This window comes from Paramacrobiotus metropolitanus, unplaced genomic scaffold (genome assembly GCF_019649055.1).
Source record: "Paramacrobiotus metropolitanus isolate TYO unplaced genomic scaffold, Prichtersi_v1.0 Parri_scaffold0000160, whole genome shotgun sequence".
NCBI lineage: Eukaryota > Metazoa > Tardigrada > Eutardigrada > Parachela > Macrobiotidae > Paramacrobiotus > Paramacrobiotus metropolitanus.
This window is the reverse complement of record NW_026570380.1, coordinates 87,015-112,027: the sequence shown is the minus strand read 5'-3', so window position 1 is coordinate 112,027 and position 25,013 is coordinate 87,015. Positions and strand designations below refer to the sequence as shown.

General features: G+C 44.3%; 1 protein-coding gene and 1 long non-coding RNA gene across 5 annotated transcripts; one reads left to right on the top strand and one right to left on the bottom strand.

Moving 5' to 3' along the window:
- Positions 1-419: 419 nt before the first annotated feature.
- LOC129600011 (uncharacterized) lies at positions 420-1,748 on the top strand. The gene is made up of 2 exons (XM_055498385.1): positions 420-434; positions 669-1,748. Exons 1-2 carry the CDS (start codon positions 420-422, stop codon positions 1,395-1,397), a joined length of 744 nt encoding a protein of 247 aa, XP_055354360.1. The 3' UTR covers positions 1,398-1,748.
- Positions 1,749-4,179: 2,431 nt separating this feature from the next.
- LOC129600009 (uncharacterized) lies at positions 4,180-22,941 on the bottom strand. 4 transcript variants are annotated; one of them, XR_008692002.1, is made up of 5 exons: positions 22,729-22,941; positions 16,821-17,196; positions 5,818-6,287; positions 4,789-5,731; positions 4,180-4,663 (listed from the first exon to the last, which is right to left on the bottom strand). It is a non-coding gene; the product is annotated as an uncharacterized LOC129600009 (long non-coding RNA). The 4 variants fall into 4 exon arrangements; XR_008692003.1 differs by having other exon boundaries at positions 4,789-5,649; XR_008692000.1 differs by having other exon boundaries at positions 4,753-6,287.
- Between the last annotated feature and the right edge of the window lie 2,072 nt (positions 22,942-25,013).

The following is a 25,013-nucleotide window of genomic DNA, read 5'->3' as shown; positions in this document are numbered from 1 at the left end:
TAGTACTTGAAAGACTGGTGAAATAAAAATATTCTGTGGAGATATACTTCTGCACAGTAATTACCATTTACACGAACAACGTTAATGTTGCTCCATATTAGTTCAGGATGTTAAGAAAACATCAGATTGCATCCGGCTACCTGTATGCAACTGTATTTAACCGGAGCTGAATGTTGTTCAGAGGTTGTCTACACTAGTTAAATTGCATTCGGTTCCGCGGAAAGTGTATGTAAGGCTTATAAAGAGGCGAATGTTAAAAAGAGAATCCCCCCTATGTTATACATGCGAGCCAATTCGGTTCCTTACAGGTTGTCATCGGTTCCTTACAGGTTCCTTACATATGCTATAGAGAAGTAGGGTTGTCATCATGTCGTCACACAATTTCACAATCACGCCGTTTTCCTGCTCACAGTCCCATCATGCCGAATAACTGCGTGCGTGATGAAAAAATGTGATGAGTGATGGGACGGTGATGTGATGGGAAGAATTTGTATTGTTAAAAATGAAAGGTCAAAATCCGGGTACCGATCCTGAGCGCACTGCGCATCGGCAGTGCATACATTTCTAACAACATTTCTAACAAATTTTGTGGTAGAGCAGTCAAGCTACAGAATCAGAAAATGCGAGTTTGTACATGAGTTTGCGAGCCTCACTTGCCCGGAATCGAGATCGTACTTGTTGGAAAGAATGGAGTCTCGCTGGTCACGTTTTTCGACGCAAAGCTGCGGATATTGTCCACTGTTCTGCACCCGGCATTTAAGATTGAAGCCCTGCACTGTAACCCTTCGGTGGTCAACTACCAAATTATCAGGCAATGGAGCAACGAGCTTTATAAGCAGCTGTTCCCAAACAGTGGGGGAATTTTGTCGGCTTCTATTGCAGCTTATTTGTCGAAATCGACACCGTTTGATGAAGAAATCGCCGCCGGACAAGACATCCGTCCATTCTGGGTGATTAGCGGCACGGTCTATAAAGAGCTCAGCAACCTAGCACTGCTCCTCTATGATGCTTGCCCTCACGCTGCTGGACTAGAGCGAATTTGGAGCTCCATGGGTACCATTCTCACGAAGCCGAGAAACCGGCTCGACATTCGAAAGACTAACGACCTTGCTAAAGTAAAGCTCAACATAATACGCGAGCGGCGAATGGATCTGGCTGCGAAAACACATATTGAGCGAAAGGTCACTACAGTATCTTTGCTCCCGGACCCTGTCGTCGTTGCCGAAGAAGATCTGGAGGTTGGCGAAGTATCTGGGAGTCAAACAGACGACGTCACCATATTCATGGATTTTGCAAGCGATTTCGAGGAACTGCTAGACGAGCCCGTCGCCGAAAATGATTGCGAAAACCATCAGATCGCGTTGCGCGCAATTTTTGGGTTTGGTCTGTTGTTGTAGCTTAATAGTCGCGTCAGTTTAATAACTATCTAACATTTTTTTCAAGAGACTTCTTTGCTGGAACCAGGTAGAATAAAAATTTTGCTGGGAAAAATATGTAGGAAATTAATTAGTAAATTAGTAATCTATCCCACCAATCACATCACTTCCTGTTCACATTCCCATCCCATCCCACCGCCAAAAACTTGGTGGGATGACAACCCTATAGAGAAGTGTATTTAATAAAGAAGTGTATGTAACGAGAGGTTTTACTGTACGCGTTTATTGGTTTACTGGTTCCTGGTTACTGGTTTGTTTTGGTTACTAGTTTTTTTTGGTTACTGGTTTGGTTTACTGGTTACTGGTTTGTTTACTCGTTTTAGTGTCGTATACGAGGACATTTGGATGCTGTGAACATACCCTGCACGATTAGGCTGCGATGAACAGCTGGTTAGCCGTAGCTCGCAACGCTACTGATATCACAGTCTGAATGCAAACGGCTATAAATTTCTTCGGCTGTTCATCGCAGCCTAATCGTGCAGGGTATGTTCACAGCACCCAAATGTCCTCGTATCTATATTACGATCCGTATGCATATTATGCGTTATTGTCTGCGATTCGTATGCTTTGCGCTAAAGCGGTCGAAAGGTTTCGGACCGGGCTTGTATAAACAGGTAGGCCGTACAGATGAGAAACAATACGTAGGCAGACGGAAAATCAGTTCGAATGTTGGAACGGTTTGCATTTTATTATTTCAGTTAAGCATAGCCCAGGGCAGCCAAGGGAGGAAGAGATGCCTGTTAGTACTATGTCAATGCACTTGCTTTGACATCTCCAGGTTGGCTCTCGGCCCGTCTTGTGTAGCGCGCAACCCGTGCAGGTTCGGCGGTTTTCGAAAGTGTTCAATTTCATCTAATCTACTCCAATTATAACTCAAAAAATGCAAAAAAAAATCTAAGAATGAAACGGTTTGCTGAAAATTTACAAGGAAAACGTTTCCGCGGAAAGAAGATGTTGACGATTGAAGCTTTTCGCGTTTAACATAGTCGTCTATGGAGTGGTTTGCCGTAGACTTCTGTTTTAAACGCAAAAAGCTTACTTAAATCGTTAATTTATCTTTTCCGCAAAAATTTTTACTTAAAAAGTTTTTATTTCCATTTTTAGATTTTTTTTTCTGAAATTTCTATGTTATTACATAAGCGGATTGGAAGAAATCGAACACTTTCAGAGAGCACGGATCCAGCAGGGGTTTCGCGCTACTTTTCACGGTACGTAAAGCGCACCACGTCAGCACCAGAGATGCCAATCAAGTGCGGTGACATATCGTAATAGGCATCTGAGGAAGGTTGTGCAGTTTTTGCAAAGATTAAGTATCATCGGTCAGGTGTCAACAAATAAATATTTATTTAACCATTGCAAGACTGCCCTACAAGGGCTGTAAATCAACCAAAAAATTAACCGAATCGAGTGCGAAAGAGCGTGACCAGTCTTCCAATCTGGGGCCTAAATGAACAAAAAAGATCAACAGACAGCAAATGCAGGCTTGTCATATTCAGTCATACGTCTGAGCCGTTGCAAAGATCCAGGGAAGACGCGCGAAAGTAAACACGTGTTGTAGTTTTGCGCGCCTGTAAGTCACAAGCGCGCATTAAATGCTGTAACCGACCTAAACTTCCGGCTGACCAAGATGTCCGGCGGGCGTTTTGGTCATTAAACCGATCAAGCGTTTAGGGGCCGATAAAAACTTTTGCCGTAAATTTTGCCAATCCCAGTCCGTGGTGGCGGTCCAAAACTGGTCGGATACACTAAACGCGCAAGACTCTTCTGCTAACCCGTAAAGGATAGCTTTTCAATCATTCAAATGCTTGAAAAACGTTTTCAAAAATAACAGTTGGTTAACAATAACAGTTTTCCGTTGGTTAATTTCTTAGACGGGTAGATAGAAGCGTCCTAAAACGCCCACCTCCACCCCATAAATCACCCTTCAGCTCGCTACTTATATATTTAAAAAATCGGTTTTACGACTGCCGAATTTCCAATAAACAGTAACAACTATAGATATTTACAGAAACAACGTAACTCAATCGCCGTCCGGATGGATGTACCCCATTCGTCTGGAAACATGATAATATGTAACCTGCGTGGCTTGGTTGCCTATGTTGACAACCATTGTTTCATCGCACAGTGAGTCTACGTCGACTTTTGCTACTGATAGCCATGCCACGGGGCAGGCTAGGAAGATGAACGATTTTCTATGAAAATCTACGAGAGAAACACCGTCCACCTTCCGATACGCTTTTATTAGTCAAAACCGTAATCATAAGTAATTCCAGAGTTGTGCGATCATAACTTCTCAACTAAAGTTCTCTGACAAACACCCAGCGGATCAGAACTACCTAGCTCAGTGTTATCGCAACAGTGTAATACTGATCTTCTGTGTACTGCGTTGTACCTGTCTTGGCTATCGAGCCAAGTGCTGAACACGGTTAATACGGTGCAACAGGTAATGATAAGACGTACGTGTTAATGCTAATAAGTACTCCATATGCACGGGAGATGGTGACGTACTAGCGTCATCCCTAACATGCCACTGGTGGCGATCCGAGGTCCTCCGAGGCTATTGCGACGGCCAAACCGGTGATTAGCCAGGCGCCTTGCCATGCCTGTTTCCAGTGCATGTGCTGCAGTTTACACTAGCTATACCGGGTCTGCCGCGGAGCTAGTCCGTATTGCGTTAAAATTTGTATTGCTTTGCATGGTTAATGCTATACAACGTTAATGCGGAAATTTTCGACACTGCGACTGAAGAATTTTACTGCTTCAAAATCCACTGTTACACTGTCGCTCACACAACTAACCAGTCACTGATCCGCTGTTTAATAAAAATAAATAAATGAAATTGTGAGTTAAGCTCAATAAACTAAAGAAATATCCATAGAGATCTGTTAAACTTTGGTTAAACAGGAATGTAATCAAATTATAAAAAATCCAGTTCCACCGTTAAATGTCCATTCATTCCGACACCTCCTATGAGGCTGCGTGTCAGTCCGTAATCCACATCCAGACTGCGCCTATAAGGCTGCCAGTCTATTGTCCATCGAAGAAATCCTGACAAATGAAGTCTATTGCGGAATTCAGAAGAAATATTGCTTACAGAAAATATTGCTAATTAACAACATAATATTGCTGAGAATTTCGGTACATGCTAATTCAAACTACTTGTGTTTTCCCGAATGCTCCATGGTTTCTGCTCCATGGAAATCCAAATGCGCCACGCTATCCACCATCTGTTCAGAAACAACTGCACCTAAAGTACTGCTTTTATGCGAATTGTTAATAATATTGCTGTTACTACTGCTTTGTTCATCTGATTTACTTGAGTCTTCGACTCCGTCCATTGCGGCCTTCTCACCTGCCGGGACGATACCTTGCAACAGTGCAGCGTTTCCCTGCGGGTTCAAGTTGAACACAGGCTGGTGTTGTGGCTGGTGATGTGCGACTTGCTGCGGATGGCCACCTTGCGGCTCGTACTTGTCCTTCAGCTTTTGCAGCCGAGTGAGTACGTCCTCAACGGCATCATGCGGATTCGCTACCAACTGCTCAACCTGCTTTCCCGCAACTCTATCCGCGCCGGTTTCCAATGCGAGGCGAATGCGATTAATCTTCTCTTGCACGTTTTATGTCGGTCCCAAATTGACTACAGCTTCGTGGAAGAAAGCGCTGTCTTCATGCGGAGCGTCGGTCAATTTCTTATGACATCCATGATGTCCCAACAATGCGCCAAAGTACAAACGCACATAATTCACCATTATCTGCTGCTTACGGCGGTCCATGTTACGGAAATCTTGCTCTTCCTTCATCATGACCAACATCTCATCCGTAAATATTGCTACACCACCGGCATACAACAGGTTTGCACCGTTCGCATCTGGACTGACAAAATTGAACAAGTACGGGATCACGCTTTTACGCGGATGATACACCAGTTGGCTCAATGCTTCGATATCAATTGTCTGTGTTCAAAGTTCTCAGGATTTAATGCTGAAGACATGCCACTCCTGCGAACATAACCATACCGGATATCGAGTTATCCCTTCTTCGGACGATCATCATGGTAGTTATACTTTTCAGACTGCATCTCCACCAACAAACCGGAATACGCCAGAAAGCGGTCCAGAGAGCTCAATGTACGGGTCAGCATGCTTTTCATCAATTAACGCAGGTCATGCTTATCAAAACCCAACGTCAACAGAATCCGATCTGCGCGGTCAATCTGCAGGCGGTAAATTAGGCATGCGAGTGCTTTACTGGCGCGGCTGTGCTGCCGGTACGTCGACGCGGCGCTGATGCTGATTCTGAGGCATTGCTTATTATTTTTAATAGCATGCTTTGGTTTAATTAATAAAGTGCGGTCATTACGAGGTTTATTAATGATAGTTACCGCTGAGCGATCAGGGAAGTGGCGTGCACCAAACGGCTGACGGCCAACGGTATTCCACTGCTATTGAGCTACTGCGGCTGGGATTGCTACGGCTGACTGATCATGTTGGACTGGAGGGCGCTGTTCGGCGTTCAACTGCTGTCGGGCTTGCGCCATGAGCTCCTGATGCTGGTGCTCTTGCGCCTTCATCTCGTCCCAGGCGGGCACATGCTGCGCCTTACTTCAGCCCTCCTTTGTAATGCGGAAGTGGTCAACTGCGAGTTGAATCTGCTCGTAGTAATCGCGGTTGACGATGACATGCTCCCAGTGGGCGCGCAACAGGAGACACTGGAATGCCTGGTAATTTCCCAGCAGTGCTTCCAAGTGCAACATGAACACGCGCTGCTGTACGTTCGGCGCCTGTTTCATGATGCAAGTCACACACAAACGTCCTGTACGCGCACAGTTTGGACATTGCTGGTCTGCCATAACTACAAAAACAAATGCGTTATTGCTTGAAATTGCTGAGTTCAACATGTTGTACTTTCATCTTTGTACAACTGCAATTAATTGCAATTTAATTTAAGTTAAATTTACTGCATATTTCAATAAAAGTACGGGACATTAGAAGTACTCGTAACTACGAAAAGTGCTACGGTTTACATGCGGAGACTTTATCTACTCATATTTTGAAGTTAAACTAAAATTAATGCTCCACAGTACTATGTACTCGTAAGTACAAGTACTGTTACAATCTAATGCGTTAATTATCAAGTTAATTCAGTAATGCTCTGTACCATGATAGTCAGTTTATTTTAACAACTGCTCTGTATTATCTGCTTATTTGATAGCCATTATCTGCTTATTTGATTACGGTACAAATACAAGTACTGTGCTTTTTTCAGTACAGTAGTAGGTACTGACTGCTTATTGCGCTCAATTTTAACTTTCAAAAACTTGCTTTCAGTAGATGTATTAGGTTCATTATTATTGCTATCACTGCTTTTATCTGTCTTTATTGCTGTAATTAAGCATTTCCGACGGCTTGAAAATAATCTTTTCGCCAGATTCTTTACCGTGATATGGTTTCTTGCGCTGATATGCTACTTCCTGGATATTGCAAAGATCAGATAATAATTTAATTATTGCTGTATTTGGACGAGGAATATCCTCAATCACATACGGGCCGTCATAGCGGCTACGTAATGATTTATTTTTATCTTTCGATTGCTCTGCTTCGCGTAACAGTACATAATCGCCGACGCGTAAATCGCCATCGACTTTCTTACTGTTGTACACCTCTGCTGATGCTTCGTAAACTTGCTGAATATAAATACGGGCAATTTCATGCGCCCGATTTAATTTCCACTTTAAACGATCTAAATATTCTTCTACAGAGGCGTAATTCTCATTAAGATTAGTCTTAGTAATGGGCAACGTTTGCTCCCTTCCATAAAGCATGTAAAATGGCGAATGCTTAGTAGTCTTATGCACTGTCCTGTTATATGATGCAACAACAAAAGGAAGAAACTCATTCCAGCGATCCTGGGTGCCTTTTTGGGCATACATGGATAAACTATCCGCTATCCACTGCATCTGTCTCTCAACGAGACCTCGACCACTGCTGTGGTATGCGGTACCGAAATTGTGCTTTATTTTTATTAATTTAGCTACTGCTTTTATAATCTGATTCATAAAATGCGATCCTCTGTTAGAATTAAGGACTTGCGGTGCACCATACGGTAAAATAACGTCGTAAATGAGAAACTGCGCTACTGTTATTGCTTTTTCATAGGGTACTGCTTTCGCTATCACAAATTTAGTCAGTTCATCTATTGCTACGATAATGCATTTATTTTTGCTTTTTGACTGCTTTAACGAACCTTTAATATCGAGTTGCATGCGGTAAAACGGTTCACCAACAGGAACATGCAAAAGTTTACCTGGTTGTGGCTTACACTGCGATTTCCGCAACTGGCAGTTTAGACAACTGCTTACATATATATCGATGTCACTGACCATATTGTCCAAGTTAAAGCGTGCGCTTATCTGATTTTACGTCCTTTGTCTGCCTAGATGGCCAGACGCCGGCACGTCATGATTAATGCGGATGTAATCATTTACCATATGCCTCAATACGACGAACTTTCGCACGTACTTATCATTTGCGACTGCAATGCGATACGGAACACCATTCCACAATGCTGCGGTTTTGCAACTATTGCTCTAGATTCCTGTTTTTCCTACAACGAATTAATTTCTTTTACAATTTGCGGATCACGCAATTGCTCGGTTCTTAAAAACTTAAAATTATTTTCGACATTTCCGTCTTCATGCTCTGCATCAGCCATCTCTTCCGGCTGAGTAATGCTTACCATGCGAATATCATAAATGCTAAAATGGTCATCCCAGTCATCTTCGGGGATGGCTGGGTCAACAGGATTTCTGCTTAATGCGTCTGCGTTTAATATCGCACATTTTACCTGGGCGATATTTAATGTTAATATCTAAACTACCTAGCTCTAATGCCCGACGCGCCAAACGACCGTTTGAACCTTGCTTGTGAGATGCAGACTAAAAAGATTTGCTAATGCTTGGTGATCAGTTTCCACCGTAAACGGCGCATGATCAATATACAATTTAAACTTACGTACTGCGTAGATGACAGCTAAGCATTCTAGCTCCGGGGTATTGCCTAGTTAGCTGCATGCAATAATCGGCTTGCATAGGCGATCGGATGATCGTCCTGATGCAATATTGCTCCAATGCCAGTATAACTGCCGTCGCATTCTATTGTTATCGGCTTTGTATAATCGAATTTAGCAAGTAGAAGGCGCATTGCTCAACGCATTTTTAATTTCAACAAATTCCAACGCGTGCTTTGCGTTCCAGTCTCTCTTGACATCGGCATCTTTTACCAGTAATGAGTATTAATGCTTAGTTTTATGCGCGTATTGCTAAATAAACCTCTATAACAGTTTGCCAATCCAAGAAAAGACCTTAATTTTTTCTCAGTAGTAGGTTGCTTGAATTGCTCTAGTGCTTTTATTTTATCGGGATCTGTAGTTATTCCATGCTGAGAGACGATATGCCCTAAGCAATGCAACTCGGGCTTTGCGATATGACACTCACTCGGTTTCACAGTAAATCCTGCTTCTTCTAGACACTTAAATAATGCTTGTATTTTTAGTTTAGCTTCAGCCAATGTTTTCGCTGGGACGATTATATCGTCTAAATATGCAAAAATGTTTAAATGCCTTATTTTAATCAATGCCTTGTCAATGGCAGCCTGGAATGTGGCAGATCCATTGCAGATACCGAACGGCATGCTGGTGAATTTTCACACGCCGTCTTGTGTCACGAATGCTGTTTTTTCAATGCTGTCTTCTGCCATCGGGATTTGTTAAAATCCCGACTGACAATCAAACGTAAAAGTAAATGCTATAACCTGCGACATTGCTTAGAACCTCATCTGGATTAGGCAGAGGGTAGTTACTCTTATTAGTCACGTTATTTAATTTGATGTAATTCACACAAAAACGTGTGCCAATGCTACCGTCTGCATTACGCTTGCTTGCAAGTACGACTGGAAAACTCCAGTCACTACTGCTTGGTCGGATAATTCCCATTGCAAACATTTCATCAACATGCTGCCGTGTAAGTTGACGACGTCGCAAACTCGTACGATGAGGCTGGCTTTTTATCGGACGGGCGTCGCCCGTATCAATATAATGCTTTACCGACGTATCTACGGTATTAAACATGCGGCTTTTTGTGGGAAAAACATTTCCATATTGCAGAAATAATTCTTCCCATTCTTTGCGCTCTTCAGGTGTTAAACCCTCATAAAAATTCATTTGCGATATTGCTTTGCGATTTGCTTGCGATATTGCGATATTAATTTCTTGTACTTCTTACGGTGTACGTTCTTTAATGCTAGTTGCCAAAACCAACGGACCACTGACCTCTTCGTACGTTTCGTTAATGCCGATTAATGTGCTTTTTTAATAATGCGCTTTTGATTACTGTATTGTCACGGTGTATACTGTAACCGCCCATGATGGTGATTAGCTATGGAAGTGCCCCTGTTAATGGATTTTCTACTGGAATATCATTGTCTCTGATCTTGATTTATCCATTTTATGTACTTTTCTCCCATTTATCCCTTTTTATGAATAAAAGCTATTATTTAGGGACACCCCATGTTTCCCCATATTGTAGATTATAGGATATAGGTAGCACTACCCATGACAGTATTTAGCAATCTGGATATCAAATGCTCTATTTTCCGGCTTAACTATTCCGTCTATTGGTACTAGTCTTGCTTTAGAATATAATGCGCGATTAGCTGAGAACATAAACATTTCAGTTTTAAGTTCTTGGCCGTATTTCGGCTTAGCGTCCAAGTTACTTGGTTAGCGGGTAAAATGAACGAATCTGATGCGTATGCGTTTATTGCTCTAATGCAAAATTTCTCTTTAATTTCAGGTTCTTCTATTGCTGTAATATTATTAGTAAATGCTTCAGTATCTGTGCTATTGTTATCCACTGCTACCGTAATATTTACATTAGTGCTCGTACATTTCTCCGGTGGTTGACTGCTGCTGACATTATTGTGATTTCTTGCTTCGTTATTATCTGTACTCGTACACTGCTCGTCATTCGAATCGCACGGATGGGTTTTGTAAAAAATAGTTTCATCAACCTCTTTCTTAGCACGATTTTTTTTCGTAATCGGCCATTCATACGGCTGCAATATTAACGGCTTATACAGCGGCAGTACGCCCTTTTTACGTATTGGTTTTAAATTAATTTTTCGGGATTTAATGGCAGACGCTGGACTATTGCGGTTTTAAGCTTTAACCTGCGTAGCTCTTTTAAAACTGACTTGCTTTTTAATATTCATTTTAGGGCGTAATGATCTTACTTGCGGTGGTGCTAAAAAATTCGGCTCAGCATCAAATGCTTTAAATAATTGCTTCCGAACAACTAAACCTGGTTGTCGCCAAAACTGCTTTAACGGAATTTTCAGTTTTTCGGGCATTGCAATATGTAATGTTTTAACGATGATTTTAGTTCTCGGCGCCGTTCTACTGTATGGTAATACAGATCGGTAAACATCGGTTCATCATGCTCTCTGCTGAAACGATTAAACTTTTCAACTTCATATTGCGAATAACCACGATTTTCATATTTCTGCTTTAACTTATGCAGCTTCATAATACTGTGGCTTTAATCACGCAATATGACATGCATTTCACGCTTCCAGTTTTCGCACTGACGATATGCTAGTAAATGCTGCAACATTCTATCATCAGGCTCACGTATAACGTTACTATTGCGTCTATTTACAGTATTGCTAGATGCTGTATTCACTGCGGTATTTTGTTGCACGTTTTCTGGTACAGCAGTTTTATTGCTAGTTACTTCCTTGCACTGTACTTGTGGCGGTGCCACTGGTACAGGGGAAGATTTTGCTTCATGTTGCTCAAGTAAATGCGCAGAATACTTATTTATTACTGATATAAATGCTCGTACTTTTACTTTCCTCACGACTACTGTGTTACCATGTTGCTCTTTTAGCGTTAATAATTTCTGGTAATGTTGACAAGTTCTTTCGAATTCCTTTAGAATGTTACTGTTTACGTCAACCGTAGTACTGGCCAATACTACAGATTTAGAAAAGGTCTTAGGCGCGCGCAATACCGCAGCTTTTTCCTGGACCAGTGCCACTGGTTCGGGGAAAGCTGATACGCTTCCTACAGAGGCAGTGATCAGCTGCTTTGTCCGGTCGCCAGCAACCGGCTGTAGGAACTTAATACTGACTAACTTGTTTTCCTCCACTTTGTACGCTGCTTGTTTAAGGAAATCCTGTCCAGAATTAGTACTATTTTATCAAATGTCGGTTTTACATCATGCTGTGCAAGATTCGTTGCTGTCCTATTGTTACATACTGCTGACAATAATGAGTCACGGTGAAGTAACGACATCCACCGACTCCACAAATATGTAGTGCTTTATTTATCGGTAAAATACGTAATTTGCTTTCAGCACAGAATGCTTGTGATATCAGGGACGTTTCCGCCCCTGTATCGATTAATGCTTTTATTTGCATACTGCTAATTTTTACGTTATAAAACAACTTCTGTTCATGCTTTGGTTCAGAAACTACCGTGCCAACTTGCTGCACGGAAGCGTGTACCAAAGTACAATGCTGTGGGATACACACAGTATATCCCTGTACATTCACATGCTGTTTATCTGGCGGTTTACGTGGTTTGGGTTGGGCTGTGCCAGGACCTGCCGCCCTTACTTGTTTAAAGACTCACTGCATTCACTACTAACACTACTGCTGTCACTGCTATCCGGACTGTCCGGTTCTTTATCCGGCATAAATGCTGCAAATGCGTTTTGCTGGGATACAGGCGGTGGTCCCTCGGGCATCCGGAACACCGGCGCCCGTGGGTTACCTCGACCAATTGCGCTACCACCTCGCCTCACTACCGGCGATGTGTTGCGTGAGCTGGCCGGCGACACCGATCCAGACCTTTCTGATCTCCTAGCGTGAAATACCTCAAACTGCCTGCGTGTACGTTGTTCACCGCTAGGCCAATGGTACTTCTTGTAATTAGGGTTCTGATGCTGTGGAAGGTCTTTCCACCAACAGTTCTCTGTTATGTGGCCATCCACTACACAATGCGTACAGTACGGTATACCAGGGTGCGGTGTAGTACGCACATTGCGAGGACCCTGCTGCGGACCGGCCCGCAACTTCTGCTGTGCTGCCTTTTGATTATTGCCTACGACTGCCGGCTGCGCAGCTGCATGCGCATACGACGGCTTACTGCTTACTGCCGAATTTACAGGATTATTGCTTCTGAACTGCGGTTTATTAAATTCATGCACCCGGTTAAACGGCTTAGGCAGTACGACATTGCTTGAAGTCGACTGCTGCAGTACATTTACCGAGTACTCATCTGTATTGTATCTACTGGGCATCATTGACTCCAGGTACCTGGCCTCGCTTAGAAATTCACCGGGCGTACGTGGTTTGCGCAGGATAATGTCATTCTATAATGCTTTAAACGTGCGTAACCCTTGGATGAGGTAATTTACAAAATGCTCCGGCGGACCGGCAAAACCCGCTCCATCACGCAAAGTACACATTGCTTGATAATACGTATCAATGCTTTCTTTATTTTGATCAAATGTTCTCGAAGCTAATTTATTTAATGCGTTAATTGCTTTATCGGAATCGCCAAAGCGCTCCACGAATGCATTAATCCATCCCTCGAAGCTGATCGGTGCATCCACCGCGACAGATGCAGAACCGTACCACTGCTTCGCGTCTTTCTCTAGTGCATTGCTGATTTCAATAATTTTAGTTGCGTCATCCCAACCATACGTTAACGCGGTCTTATCCAACTGAACGAGGAACGATTCCACATCGTCCTTGTTGCCACTGAATTTGCCTTTAAAGGGTACTGCGGGCTTTACTGTCTGTAAAGCGGTAATTAATTGTTCCGTAAAATTATCTTGCTGAGATTCGGCTGCTCTTCGTACAACCGGTGCAGCTTCAGTATCATCCTCACTGATGTTAACTACTGCTGGAGTAATATTATGATGCTTATTAATGACGCATTTATGCTTTAATAATTCTGCGATACGTTCCTGTGCTACAGCATGCTCCTCATGCAAAGCTTCGTACAGCTTCTCATATTGCTTTCCATGTGCTTTATACATCTGCGAGGAATTTACTGCGGCTGCTAATTCTTCGGAGGTCTTTAAACGCTCAGCCTGTTCATGCTTAAAGTTGTCCTTATACTTATTCAATTGATCGGCCATTTTAGTAATGGCTACTGCTTGCGGTATGCTTTTATATGCTCTTCTGCTTCTGCACGGAGCTTAATAATTTGATGCTTCCAAGAATTTAACACTTGAAACTGTCGATCAATTTCTGCTTCATACCTTGCTGCAGTTACTTCGTGTGCTTTAATAACTTGTTAATATTGCTTTTTCTCTTCTGACCATGCTGCAGCGTAATCATTAGCACGCTTAATCTGCTCTCTACCGTGGAATATTTCATCATGCGCTTTCAGTAATTTTGCTTTTACTTTTTCATTATGCTCAGTTAATTCCTTATTGCGATTACTCGTATCTACCAACTCTTGCTGTGTCTTTTGCAGTAGTGCTTGAATTTCATCGTAATGCTGCTGCGTATTTTCCGTTAATTGCGCTTTAGGAGAACTATGCATCGGTGAATAAAATGCTGGATTACTGGACAGACTCTCTTCAGAAGGAGATCTATTGACCGATAAATTAAGCGGAATATCCGACTAATTGCTAAGAGGTTCAGTATGCTCATTATTATCGCCATTTTCAACAGGTAATTGCTTCGATAATGCTTGTTGACTTTTATCGATATACGGTGGTTCATGCTCATTGTACCAAATGCGCATAGGTGCATCGCGCACTTACTTACATCGAATTTCACCATGCACCTACATACAAGGTAAGCAAAACCGCGCCCTTTTGCACGGCTTCCGTGTAAGTCTGTACGTAAAACCATACCGTGTGCGCACTACATGGCCACCGCACTTACATACAGAATGCACATTATAATTAAAGCGGAATTAGAGTACTGTACTGTACTTTAGATACGATGATTAAAGTCGAGAATTATTATTAATGATTCATACTGCAAAGCAATATCAATGCATAAGCTGATAAACAAAAAATAAAACACAACAACACAAAACAAAAAAATGTATGGAAACAAAATAAAATATGAAATTTATTTGCACCTGCAACACGAAACTGCGAAAATTGATGCAACTGGGTAGCCAGCAAGCGAGTATTAGCGTGGAATGCAGGGTGATATTAAAACTTTGAATACCACAAAAATATTAAAATAATAAACAATAAAGGTGCTAGCACGTTCACACAGTTCTGGGTAGCCAGATCAATGCAGGAACCCGCTGTATTACAAACTAAAATGCCACAACAAATTTACGTTACTGTTCTGCTGCAACGTACACTTCCACGGTAAACAAACAAATTAAAACTAACCCAGTTTATCGTTTATGTCAGTAAGTTATTTAAAATGAAAATTATTACATACCATACGCGTGCTGTCCAGCATTATGGGTAGCAGCGCTACCGAAGAACAAGCTCAGAGCGCAGTCAGCATATCCACCAGCTCGGTAGCCAGCAAGCAGGGTTCCCTGCGATGCAATGGTAGCAGCAAATAACAAGAACATTACAGATTTTTAAAGAAAGCCCAGATGCATATTTGCACGCCACTGGCTCTTTCTCTGTCTATCTGCAATATGCACTTGGCAGAACTATAAGTGCTGTCCCGGGTGATTTGGCATCAAGTCACGGCAGTTGGATAGACCCAACTCACTTAAGAAAGCAGGAGCCACACGGTTTATTTGTCCGACTACAACTGGAATCCCAGAAAAGCAGGCTTCCTTGGTGCATGAACCCAGTACAGAATAGAAACTTTGCAATTTTCCACAGTAGTAGTTTAGGCTAATAAATTTGAAAAATCAACTTAAAAAAAGCCCGTTGTTCTACTGCCATGATTCTTGACGCTTAGTCAAAGTATGGGGAAATGACCACGTGGTTTAGAATTTTACCATTGGCGGTGGGCAGCCTTGATCTAACTCAAAATGCTAACCCACTAATCAATATCGCAGAAACGCGAAGTTTGTAAGTAGCTGGGAGTCGCTTAGACCCGTTACAAGGTACGCCCATGTTGGTAACGGTTTTCGTCGACGCCGACCGGCAGACATCGAGCAAAAAGCGAATTACATCGAAGCCCAGCCAATTGGGACTTGGTACGCCTATTTCTTACTTCGGTGTAAGTCGCAGATGTTCGATATAAGTCCGCGTTTTGACTCTGCGCATCCTTTCTATTATCAAAGGCGATTTCTTGATCAGGATCAGGAATTGATAACAATTCCGAATCATGAGTAATATTGCTAGCAATAGACTGATAAGACACATGCGAGTTTGAAGATGCTGACCTTTCCGGTAATTTTTTGGCATTACCATTAAGTGCGCTGAGTGCCGATGGATATGCTGGAGACCTTTGCAGCTTACTGCTTCGCCCAATTGCTGCAGCTCCTGAATTTTGAATAGCAGCATCGGCCAATAATGCGAAAGCTGACTGCGAATTGTGAGCGCGAGCACGCGCACGAGTATTCACATTATGCTCTACTGCTCTTGTTTTACCTGAAACTGCTTTATTTTTCTTCGTTTTCTTATCCACTGCTTCTTGCTGCTTTTGTGCACAAGGTTTATTGACCAGATGGGCCGGTTTAAAAATGCGACTGCCGACAGCATTAAGCAAGTCTCTCCCAGGAGGCCGCTTCTCTTCCATGCTGCCTAAAGGTTACCACAATATTGCTTTTGTTACGATATTTTGCTTTATTTAAAAATTATCCACCGACAAATCAATCAGTAATGCAGGGCGCGTGCAGCTACATGCTGCACGCGTTACGTAACTTGTTACAATTTCCAATGCAGGGCGTGCTAGGCACGCGCTTATTACGATTTAAAATCTTCAGCTGACACAGTAGGAAGCGCCAGTCTGAATAGGCTGCTATCCGGAAATGCTGTGCCTGGCTGTTCACACAGCAACAGGTTAACGCTCGAGAAAAATGCTGCACTACCGTTCAACGTCTGGGTCAGACGTTGATCGTTGAATGCGGAAATTCAAGAATTCTGACTTCAAAAGGTCCGAATAATGCTTAGAAACTGATGTATCTAATGCTGAAATACAGTCCGTAAATACTGTATTTAATGCTGAATTACGTTCGTTTACTAGCTAACTGCTGTGAATGTAGTAAGATAAAATGCTGTGACTTTGAATACTGCGATATCAATTCTGCATACAATGGTGTTGTCCCTTACTTCCAGTTAATTTTCAAAAAGAAAACCAAAAAGAAAAAGGAAAACTGCAGTTGCAAGAGCGAAAGTTTTTCAAAATCAGTTAACCAGCTTTGCTGGCAACTCACTGCTTCGATCTACCACAATCCTTGCTGCACGGAGTTTCGAGAACCGTGTCTCACCGCAACACTTCTCTCCACAAACCAAACTGCACGGGTTTCGCGCACAGTGGCTCACCGCTCCGTAATCCACAAGTACCCGAAACCCTGCAACTAGGCTCCAGATATTGCTGTCAGTAAATCCCGGTAAAGGGCAATGCTTCACGACAAAATCACGACAATACCGCTTCAAAGAATTGACGTCCACCACGCCAAGTTCCCAAGAAGATGAGATATTGCTTGGAAATATGAAATTATGCTCAGATTTGGCGGATCTTATGACTCTGCTACCATGGTAGCCATGCCACGGGGCAGGCTAGGAAGAAGAACGATTTCCTATGAACATCTACGAGAGAAACACCGTCCACCTTCCGATACGCTTTTATTAGTCAAAACCGTAATCATAAGAAATTCTAGAGTTGTGCGATCATAACTTCTCAACTAAAGTTCTCTGACAAACACCCAGCGGATCAGAACTTCCAAGCTCAGTGTTATCGCAACAGCGTAATACTGATCTTCTGTGTACTGCGTTGTACCTGTCTTGGCTATCGAGCCAAGTGCTGAACACGGTTAATACGGTGCAACAGGTAATGATAAGACGTACGTGTTAATGCTAATAAGTACTGCATATGCACGGGAGATGGTGACGTACTAGCGTCATCCCTAACACTACAGATATATCTGCCGTTTACGCACGCGAAAGACGTTAACGCCTGATTATAAACGCATCTTCAGGGTACGTACATCTTTGCTGCGTTCAGTTTCGAAAAACACGGACCCGGGGGAAAATCTGCAGTCGCCGCACTCTGTAGTTAAAGAAATCGGATAGCGTCTGCAACAACAAACTAGCGAACCTTGCTTAAACGATTTCCTTCACTATTGATATTCGCTCAAGATAAAAAAAGGCAACGCCGTTCTCGTGTCCATGGATGGAGCGGAGAATTTCAACGAACGGTTGTTGTTAAAACACTACTTACATTTTGTTTTGATATTTATTGTGGAAAATATTGAAGCTGCACATAGACTTGACTTGAGACTTGAGACTGTGCTGTCGGTTAGCAGCTACGCAGCAGAACTTGGAAGTCTATGCAACATGCCGAGCTGTCGAATCACCACGTCTTTTTAGCACTTATCTTAGCTGCATTACTTCAAAACATTTTTACTCGTCATGACTCTGAATTTCACCAGAAAAAATTTGTTAATTCTCTTATTGCTCGTTGCGACACTTTGCAGAGAAGTTTCAGACCTTTCGACCCTTTGGGCTCTTGTGGGAGCAAGTGATTTTTTTCCTATTGAAATCCCAAAACGGGATTCCAGGCAGACGGACTGTCACTCACAAGTCACAACCGATGGCAATCCGAATAAGCGACACTTGTCAAAGTTTATGTTCGGTAATTTTCAAAGAAAAAGTTTGAAAATTATTATTTTGAGCCATTAGCGATGCGACGTACTCAGACCAGAATTAAATTGTGATTCGGATTTGTGCTCGTATTGCTTTTAACAAAATTGTTATGTTTCAGCAAAATTGTAACGTTTCAGCATTTTTCAGATGCGGACAACTTTCTAAAGTTTTTTAACATCAAGAACGAACAAATGTTACAACGCGATCTGGAAAGGAAGATTAAGAGACGGGTAGAAGAATGGTCGGGAGTGAAAAATGTATTGCATAGCGCAACATTCGGGATCCGGAAGTATTCTCGGGGTATGCACTCGGTTCTTATTACGTATTTCCGTATTAAACGCATGTCTACCTACTGGGTAGTCAGTAATTTAGGACTATTAAGATAACCTTTCAAACCCTTTAAAAACGTCAAGAGTTGATGTAAACGCAAAATAATAACTGAGTTATTGTTTTGTTTTGCTGCAGGTACAGTTTTGAAACCACATGTCGATCGTTACAGCACGCACGTTTTTTCCGCAATTGTCAACGTTCAGCAGGAAATGGATAAGCCATGGCCGCTGGTTGTTTTCGACCATAACGGCAAGCGACACGATGTGTTGTCAGAGACCGCTCACTCGAGGCGGTGTGGCTTGCTCTGTCGCCCGCACGCATATGGTCATGCCATTCGTGCCGCTCATATGCGCTGATCACGTCAGCGTATACTTTGTCTACGCTGACCAATCAGCGTTCGCTATGCACTTTTGGCGGTGTGGCCCAGCGCTTACGAGCGATCCCATGCTTTGCGGTACCAGCTGTGATTCAGCTGCAGCATTCCGCGGCATTACGTTGATTTTCACCGAGCTCGCTAGCAGCAACTTTTTTCCACAGCTTTTCCGCATTGGTTTTCTGTTGGTTTTTGTTGGCTTTACTGCTACACAATAAAGGAGATATTTGCTCCCATTTTCGCTCCCTGCTTCTGTGTCATATCTGACATGGTAGCAGATGCGTTCGGTTTTCCTTTCACGAACCTCTGAACCCCAGTGGAGGCATATTTCGGTCGAAGGAACCACACAGCTACTATAAGTAGTTCTGTGCCTTGCGACCTTGAATTGGTCGCCACTCATCTTCCTGTATAATACATGCTTCACTGGAACCCTGCCACGCGACGGATTTCCTCATACGGGCGTTCGCCTATAAGTAGGCGCCCCGACGCAGCGGCTCCACGCGCAAAAACTGCGTTGGGTACGATCCAGTTGTCCAGATGAAGGGCCCTATCGGGTTGCAATAATATGGGCGTTCGCCTATAAGTAGGCGCCCCACGACTTGGCACCCAGCGCAAAAACTGCGTTTGGTAAGACGCTGATCCCAACTGACGCATTATCAGGAGCGCTGCGGCCCACACGGTTGAAGAGGGTGAAGCGGACAACGGAGCAGCACTGTCTGGACGAAAACGACCGGTAAGACCTGCTGGGGCGTCGTAGGTTTTCGTACAACTTTCGAAAATTTCAGGGTTTTTCGTAGAACCAAAGCTTTAAAAATTAATAACTTTTGAACCTTTCATCCGATCTACGTAGACGTTGCTTTTTCGGAAAGAGCGTAGAAAGTAGGTTTAGAACCGACCACCTTTACTTTAATAAAATTACTTACCAAATTTTTGCGAATTTTTTGGCGTGAAAACACTGCCATTTTGTCCAGCCGGAATTTTCGCGAAAAGTCGCGTGACGTCAGTGTGGTCTTCTTCCGTATAAAATCTGACCAATCAGAGCATTTGGGAAATTTTCCCATGTTGTAAGGATCGTAATGAGTCACGTTGTTTTTTAAATTTTGCTCACGGCACGCTACTCGTGACGTAGAGCTAACTGCAAGACCACTAAGTACGTGACGTCACACTGGTCAGTAACGGAACATAGGGCCATAGGCAGCTAACGCTACACGTAAGCTCTAGCGCACCTGACCAGCACCGATCCAGAGCCAACGTTCCGGTCTTGACCCAAAAACCAAAGATTTTTTTTAAGTCCCAATACCATGGGCCAGACTCATAGCGCCTTGGCCAAGGTGATGCCTTACACCAGCCATGACCAGCTCCAACGGAGACTGTTCAGTCCTATGGACGGGCGCCAAACCAATGAATACACCAAGCCTTTGGGTAAAAACTACTCAAAGTGAGGTGCGGCGGGGCGATACACATTCCGCACCGCCGGACACGCTGACTCCGACCCGGACCAGCCATACTCGACCGTCTCAACGAGTTCGGTCGAGACCAAAGAAAGGCGGGACAAACAAATCCTGCCACCCGACTTGGACATAAGCGGGGAAAGCTTCGACGCCACCATGGACGATACATTCCTCGAAGCGCGCGAGGCACTGTCCGAGGCCAACTCGCCTAAGGACAGCCAACCTGGTGCTGATAACTCGGCCCAGGCCAACAGTGTCCCTCGGGACTTGGCACACCATCCGCCCATACCTGGTCCGGGCCAAGTCCAACTTGAGGCACCAACGGTGACCACAGGTGAGGATAAGACACGACATAGTGGACCCGGTGCCGATAACTTGGCTCGGCCCAACCATGTGGCCCAGGATCTGACATCAAGTCTAACATTAGCGGGCTCGGACCAGATCCAACCTGAGGCACCAACAGTGACCAAAGTAAGGCGCATGACCAAGGCTAAAAGCCTGGTCCAAAGGCACATGACCAGCGCCAACCGCCCGTGAGTCAGTCGCCAATCATGTTAGAAGTTGATTGTTCGAACAACGCAACGCCATAACCAACCAATGACGTCATCGGCGCGCCAGGTCGGACCAAACAGGGCCCGGACCTCCCACCATTGGACCTGGGACATTTAAACAGGACCACAATGAGGATTGACCTGAACCAGTCATACTTGGACATTAGTCGCGCCGCATTTAGCCCAGACAAGCTAATCCAGGCAACCCCGCCCGAGGACATCGAAAACATCGAAGTTCTCAGGACCAGAGTGCGGGACCTGACCAAACAGCTTGTTGCTGCTAATGAAGTCGCCCTCTCAGCTGAAAAGTTGATGAAAGAGGAAATCGACAAGTTTCGGACCCTCGCATTCAAATCGGATGCAGAGGCAAAACGTGCTCTGACCTTACAGGCTCAGACCCAACTTGAGTTTGCTAAACTCAAGTTGGCCCCGTGTCCTGATGCTGAGCGAGACCAGCTCAACTAGGACATACACCGCTTAGAAGTAGCGGTGGCAAGACTTGAATTCATACTCGCCTCAACGAGGACCGAGTTGGCCCAGGCCAAGAATGACATGACCCAAGCCAGGGCTACCATTGACCAAACTGACAAGGAGACGGACCGTCTCCAGACAGACAACGGTCGCCTAAACGACGATCTCGCCAACCTGCAGGACGAGATCTACCACCTGTGGAATGGATAGAATATGCTGCACCAGAACTACCAGACTCTGCTGCAAGCAACTCAACCTGGACGACAGTTGGACCAAACGGTCCGACAGATGGAAGCACAAATCGTGCAACTCCAGCAGCAGAACGCTGCCCTCCATGACCAGCTCAGGACCGAGTCAACGGCTCGGGCCCAACTGGCACAAAACAGCGCTATCAGACAACCGAAATTTGCCCAATTGGGGCAGGCCTTCACCCAAGCCAAACTGGTTATCCAGGGCCAACATGATCGGATCATCAACTTGGAGGCCAACAATGCCGGTCTGGTTAAAGATTACCAGACGGCCACCCAACGCATCACTGAACTTAACGAGGACCTGGAAAGGCTAAGCACGGAGAATGCCCGCTTAGTTGCGGAAAAATCACATCTCGAGAACTTACATTCCGAGATGTCCGCAGAACCACCCTCTTATCACACCTTTTCGGACTCGGAAACACAACGTCGAGGTCATTTTAACGCCGAGCGTGGTTTCAGACTTTAAAATGAATATCAAAAATTAAAAAAAAAGCATTCCAAAATTTGAAACAGATGGTGGAAACCTGACGTACTCGGTGTAAAACGGTCTTTATAAGAGAATTTGTTTGCATGCAATAGCTCAAGAAGACCGATCTATAAGGAGACTTTGGCATCACTCTACGCATTTATACTTTTGAAATCTTTTTTTATTTCGATCACCACTCTCTCCAGCAGGATGTTGCGCGCATGAACGGATTTCGCGTCAGTGTACTCGTATACAAATCAGTTGACTATAGAATGATAAAAAAAACAAAGGAAACGAAGGTACCGAGGACGGGGTGCGCGAAAACGAAAGTGTTTATTTATGGACCCCAATTTTACACCATGTTCTGGCTCCCTTGCCTTATTTATTTCATGGACAACAGACCTTATCTGCTTATTTTCCATTTTTACCGAAGGTAAAACGAATGTTACGAAAGTCGAGTAAGAGCAGATCAAAAGTGGTGTGTCTGCTGCATCGCCTTCCCTGCTGTTAGCCTGTACAGTACTAGCCCGGTGAGTGTATAAAATACTGTACCGTAGTGAACCGCTTAAAACACTACGCTCACCCGCAAGCCGTATTCCGGTTGTGTGCTTCCTCGCTGCGGACGTACCGCGATCGTATTTTTGACGCGGTATTGCATTCGTTTTTTTTCGGTGCTTTGCGCAAACGCCAAAACACTGTGTGACCTTTATAAATTTTTCATGTCGGCGATCACTTATGCACTTCGTGGATGGCCAATAATGCTGTTAACACTTGAAAATTATAAAGTTGGCAAAACACTTGGATAACGCAAAATAACTGTGGCACATTTTCTGTGGCATTTGCCAGATTTTATCGTTTGCCACTTGCCAGAGTCTCCAGGCTTTATCGCGCGCCTTGCCGTTGGCAGTGCCTCTGGCAGGTGCCAATGCAACGTTTTACCTCCTGCCAAGAATGCGTGCCATATTTATTGTTGCACACTGTTAAATATTCTTGTTGTATTTCAAGGCACGATGGTAATTGTGGTCGCATACGTCAATTATGAAACTCTCATGGGAAATAAGTTGACCACTTGACGAAGCTGCGACGCAGCTAAAAGAACCTTCTAGACACAGTCGGCTGCTGCCGTTCAAGCATGTTCTGAATATGGTTTCCACTGAAAGCTCCCAACCAAAAGGTGCGAAGTGGAGAAAGACATTGGCAAATAAGTCACCTTTGAAAGGAAATGGCCTTCCATGAATTACTGTAGCGGATTCATACAACATTAAATCAAACGTTTCGTTTAAATACACTGTCAGATATGACACAGAAGCAGGGAGCCAAAATGGGAGCAAATACCTCCTTTATTGTGCAACAATAAAGCCAACAAAAACCAACAGAAAAACCAATGCGGAAAAGCTGTGGAAAAGTGGCTGCTAGCGGGCTCAGTGAAATCTTGATAATGCCGCGGCGTGCTGCAGCTGCGTAACAGCTGATACCGCAAAGCATGGGCCATCGCTCGAAGGCTGGGCCACACCTCCAAAAGTGCATAGCGAACGCTGATTGATCAGCGTAGAAAAGTATACGCTGACGTGATCAGCGTATATGAGCGGCACGAATGGCGTGGCCATATGCGTGCGGGCGACAGAGCAAGCCACAAGAGGTGTCTACCGCCTCGAGTGAGCGGTCCCTGACATGCCACTGGGCGGGAGTTTGAGCTCCTGCGAGCACCTTCCGACTCTGCCTCTGGCCAACCCGGTAGGGTGCCAGGATCCGATACCCGGTAGGGCCGGATGACACTTTGTCTGTTGCCCGGTAGGGCCGCTCTCTCCAGACCCGCGGTGCATGCACCGAACGGCCGAAATCTGGAGGGCACTTTGTGTGCGGGAGGTTCCAGTGTGGTTTGATGAGGCTTCTTCGGTCGATGAACTAAAAAATAAAGTTTATAAGGCTCATTAAAGTAAACATCACAATTCAAGTGAGATTTAAAGTAAAGCAAGAACATGGTTAGAGATCCCAAAGCCAAATTTCTTTGGTTAGAAGGCTAAATAAAAACATCAATTTCTTTGGTTAATAAGTCTAGAAAAACCAGGTGTGGTTAGAAAACTAGGCACAAATACTCATTCCGACTAGGCTTGTCCACAGGGCAGATTCTGCACACACGGGTCCTAGTCAACGGTCCGCTTAATCCGGTAGGATTGGCCTGGTCTTGTGGATCTGGGACGACGGTTCCCAGAGATGTCCACAGTGTCAAGTGAAGTAATTCGGATGTGGGGATGCAAGCTGGTTAGGCCATGCGCCTCGGGCCAAAAATTTCTAAGTTCTAGTGCGCCCCGGTTGGGTCACGCATCTCGGGCCAAAATCTTCTAAGTCCAAGAGGGCCATAATGGGAAATTTTCTAAGTCCCATGACCAAAGTGGTGTGATGGACCAAACCCGTTGGGGCGGTCCATCTCGGTCTCTGACATGCCTTAGGCGGATTACAGAGCTGCAGGATGACGTGGCCTTGCCTCTGGCAGTTGCGGGAGTGGGAGTGTTGCTTTGGCGCTCCGTTGTGGACTTAGTCGTTTTTTCGACGTTCCAAGGTGGATGGCGGGCCAGAATGGTGCGCCAAGGTAATTGGCGGGCCAAAGTGGGAGATTTGTTGAATCTGCTTCTTCTCACTGGCCGTGGGCCATGAGTTAACAACCACCACGTCGGATCTGCAGGTTTCCCTGAGACCGTGGCCTTAACAAAAATTATTGGCTTCTGACGAAAACATCAGGCTGGCCTGGCCAAACTCCAATAATTAAGTTGTGGGTGCCGGTAGGCGTTTGCCAAGGAGTGTCCGGTCTGCTGACTAGGAGGATCTTCATTTGGCCTCTGGCGGTGAGTTCTGGCACCTCTGGGCGGT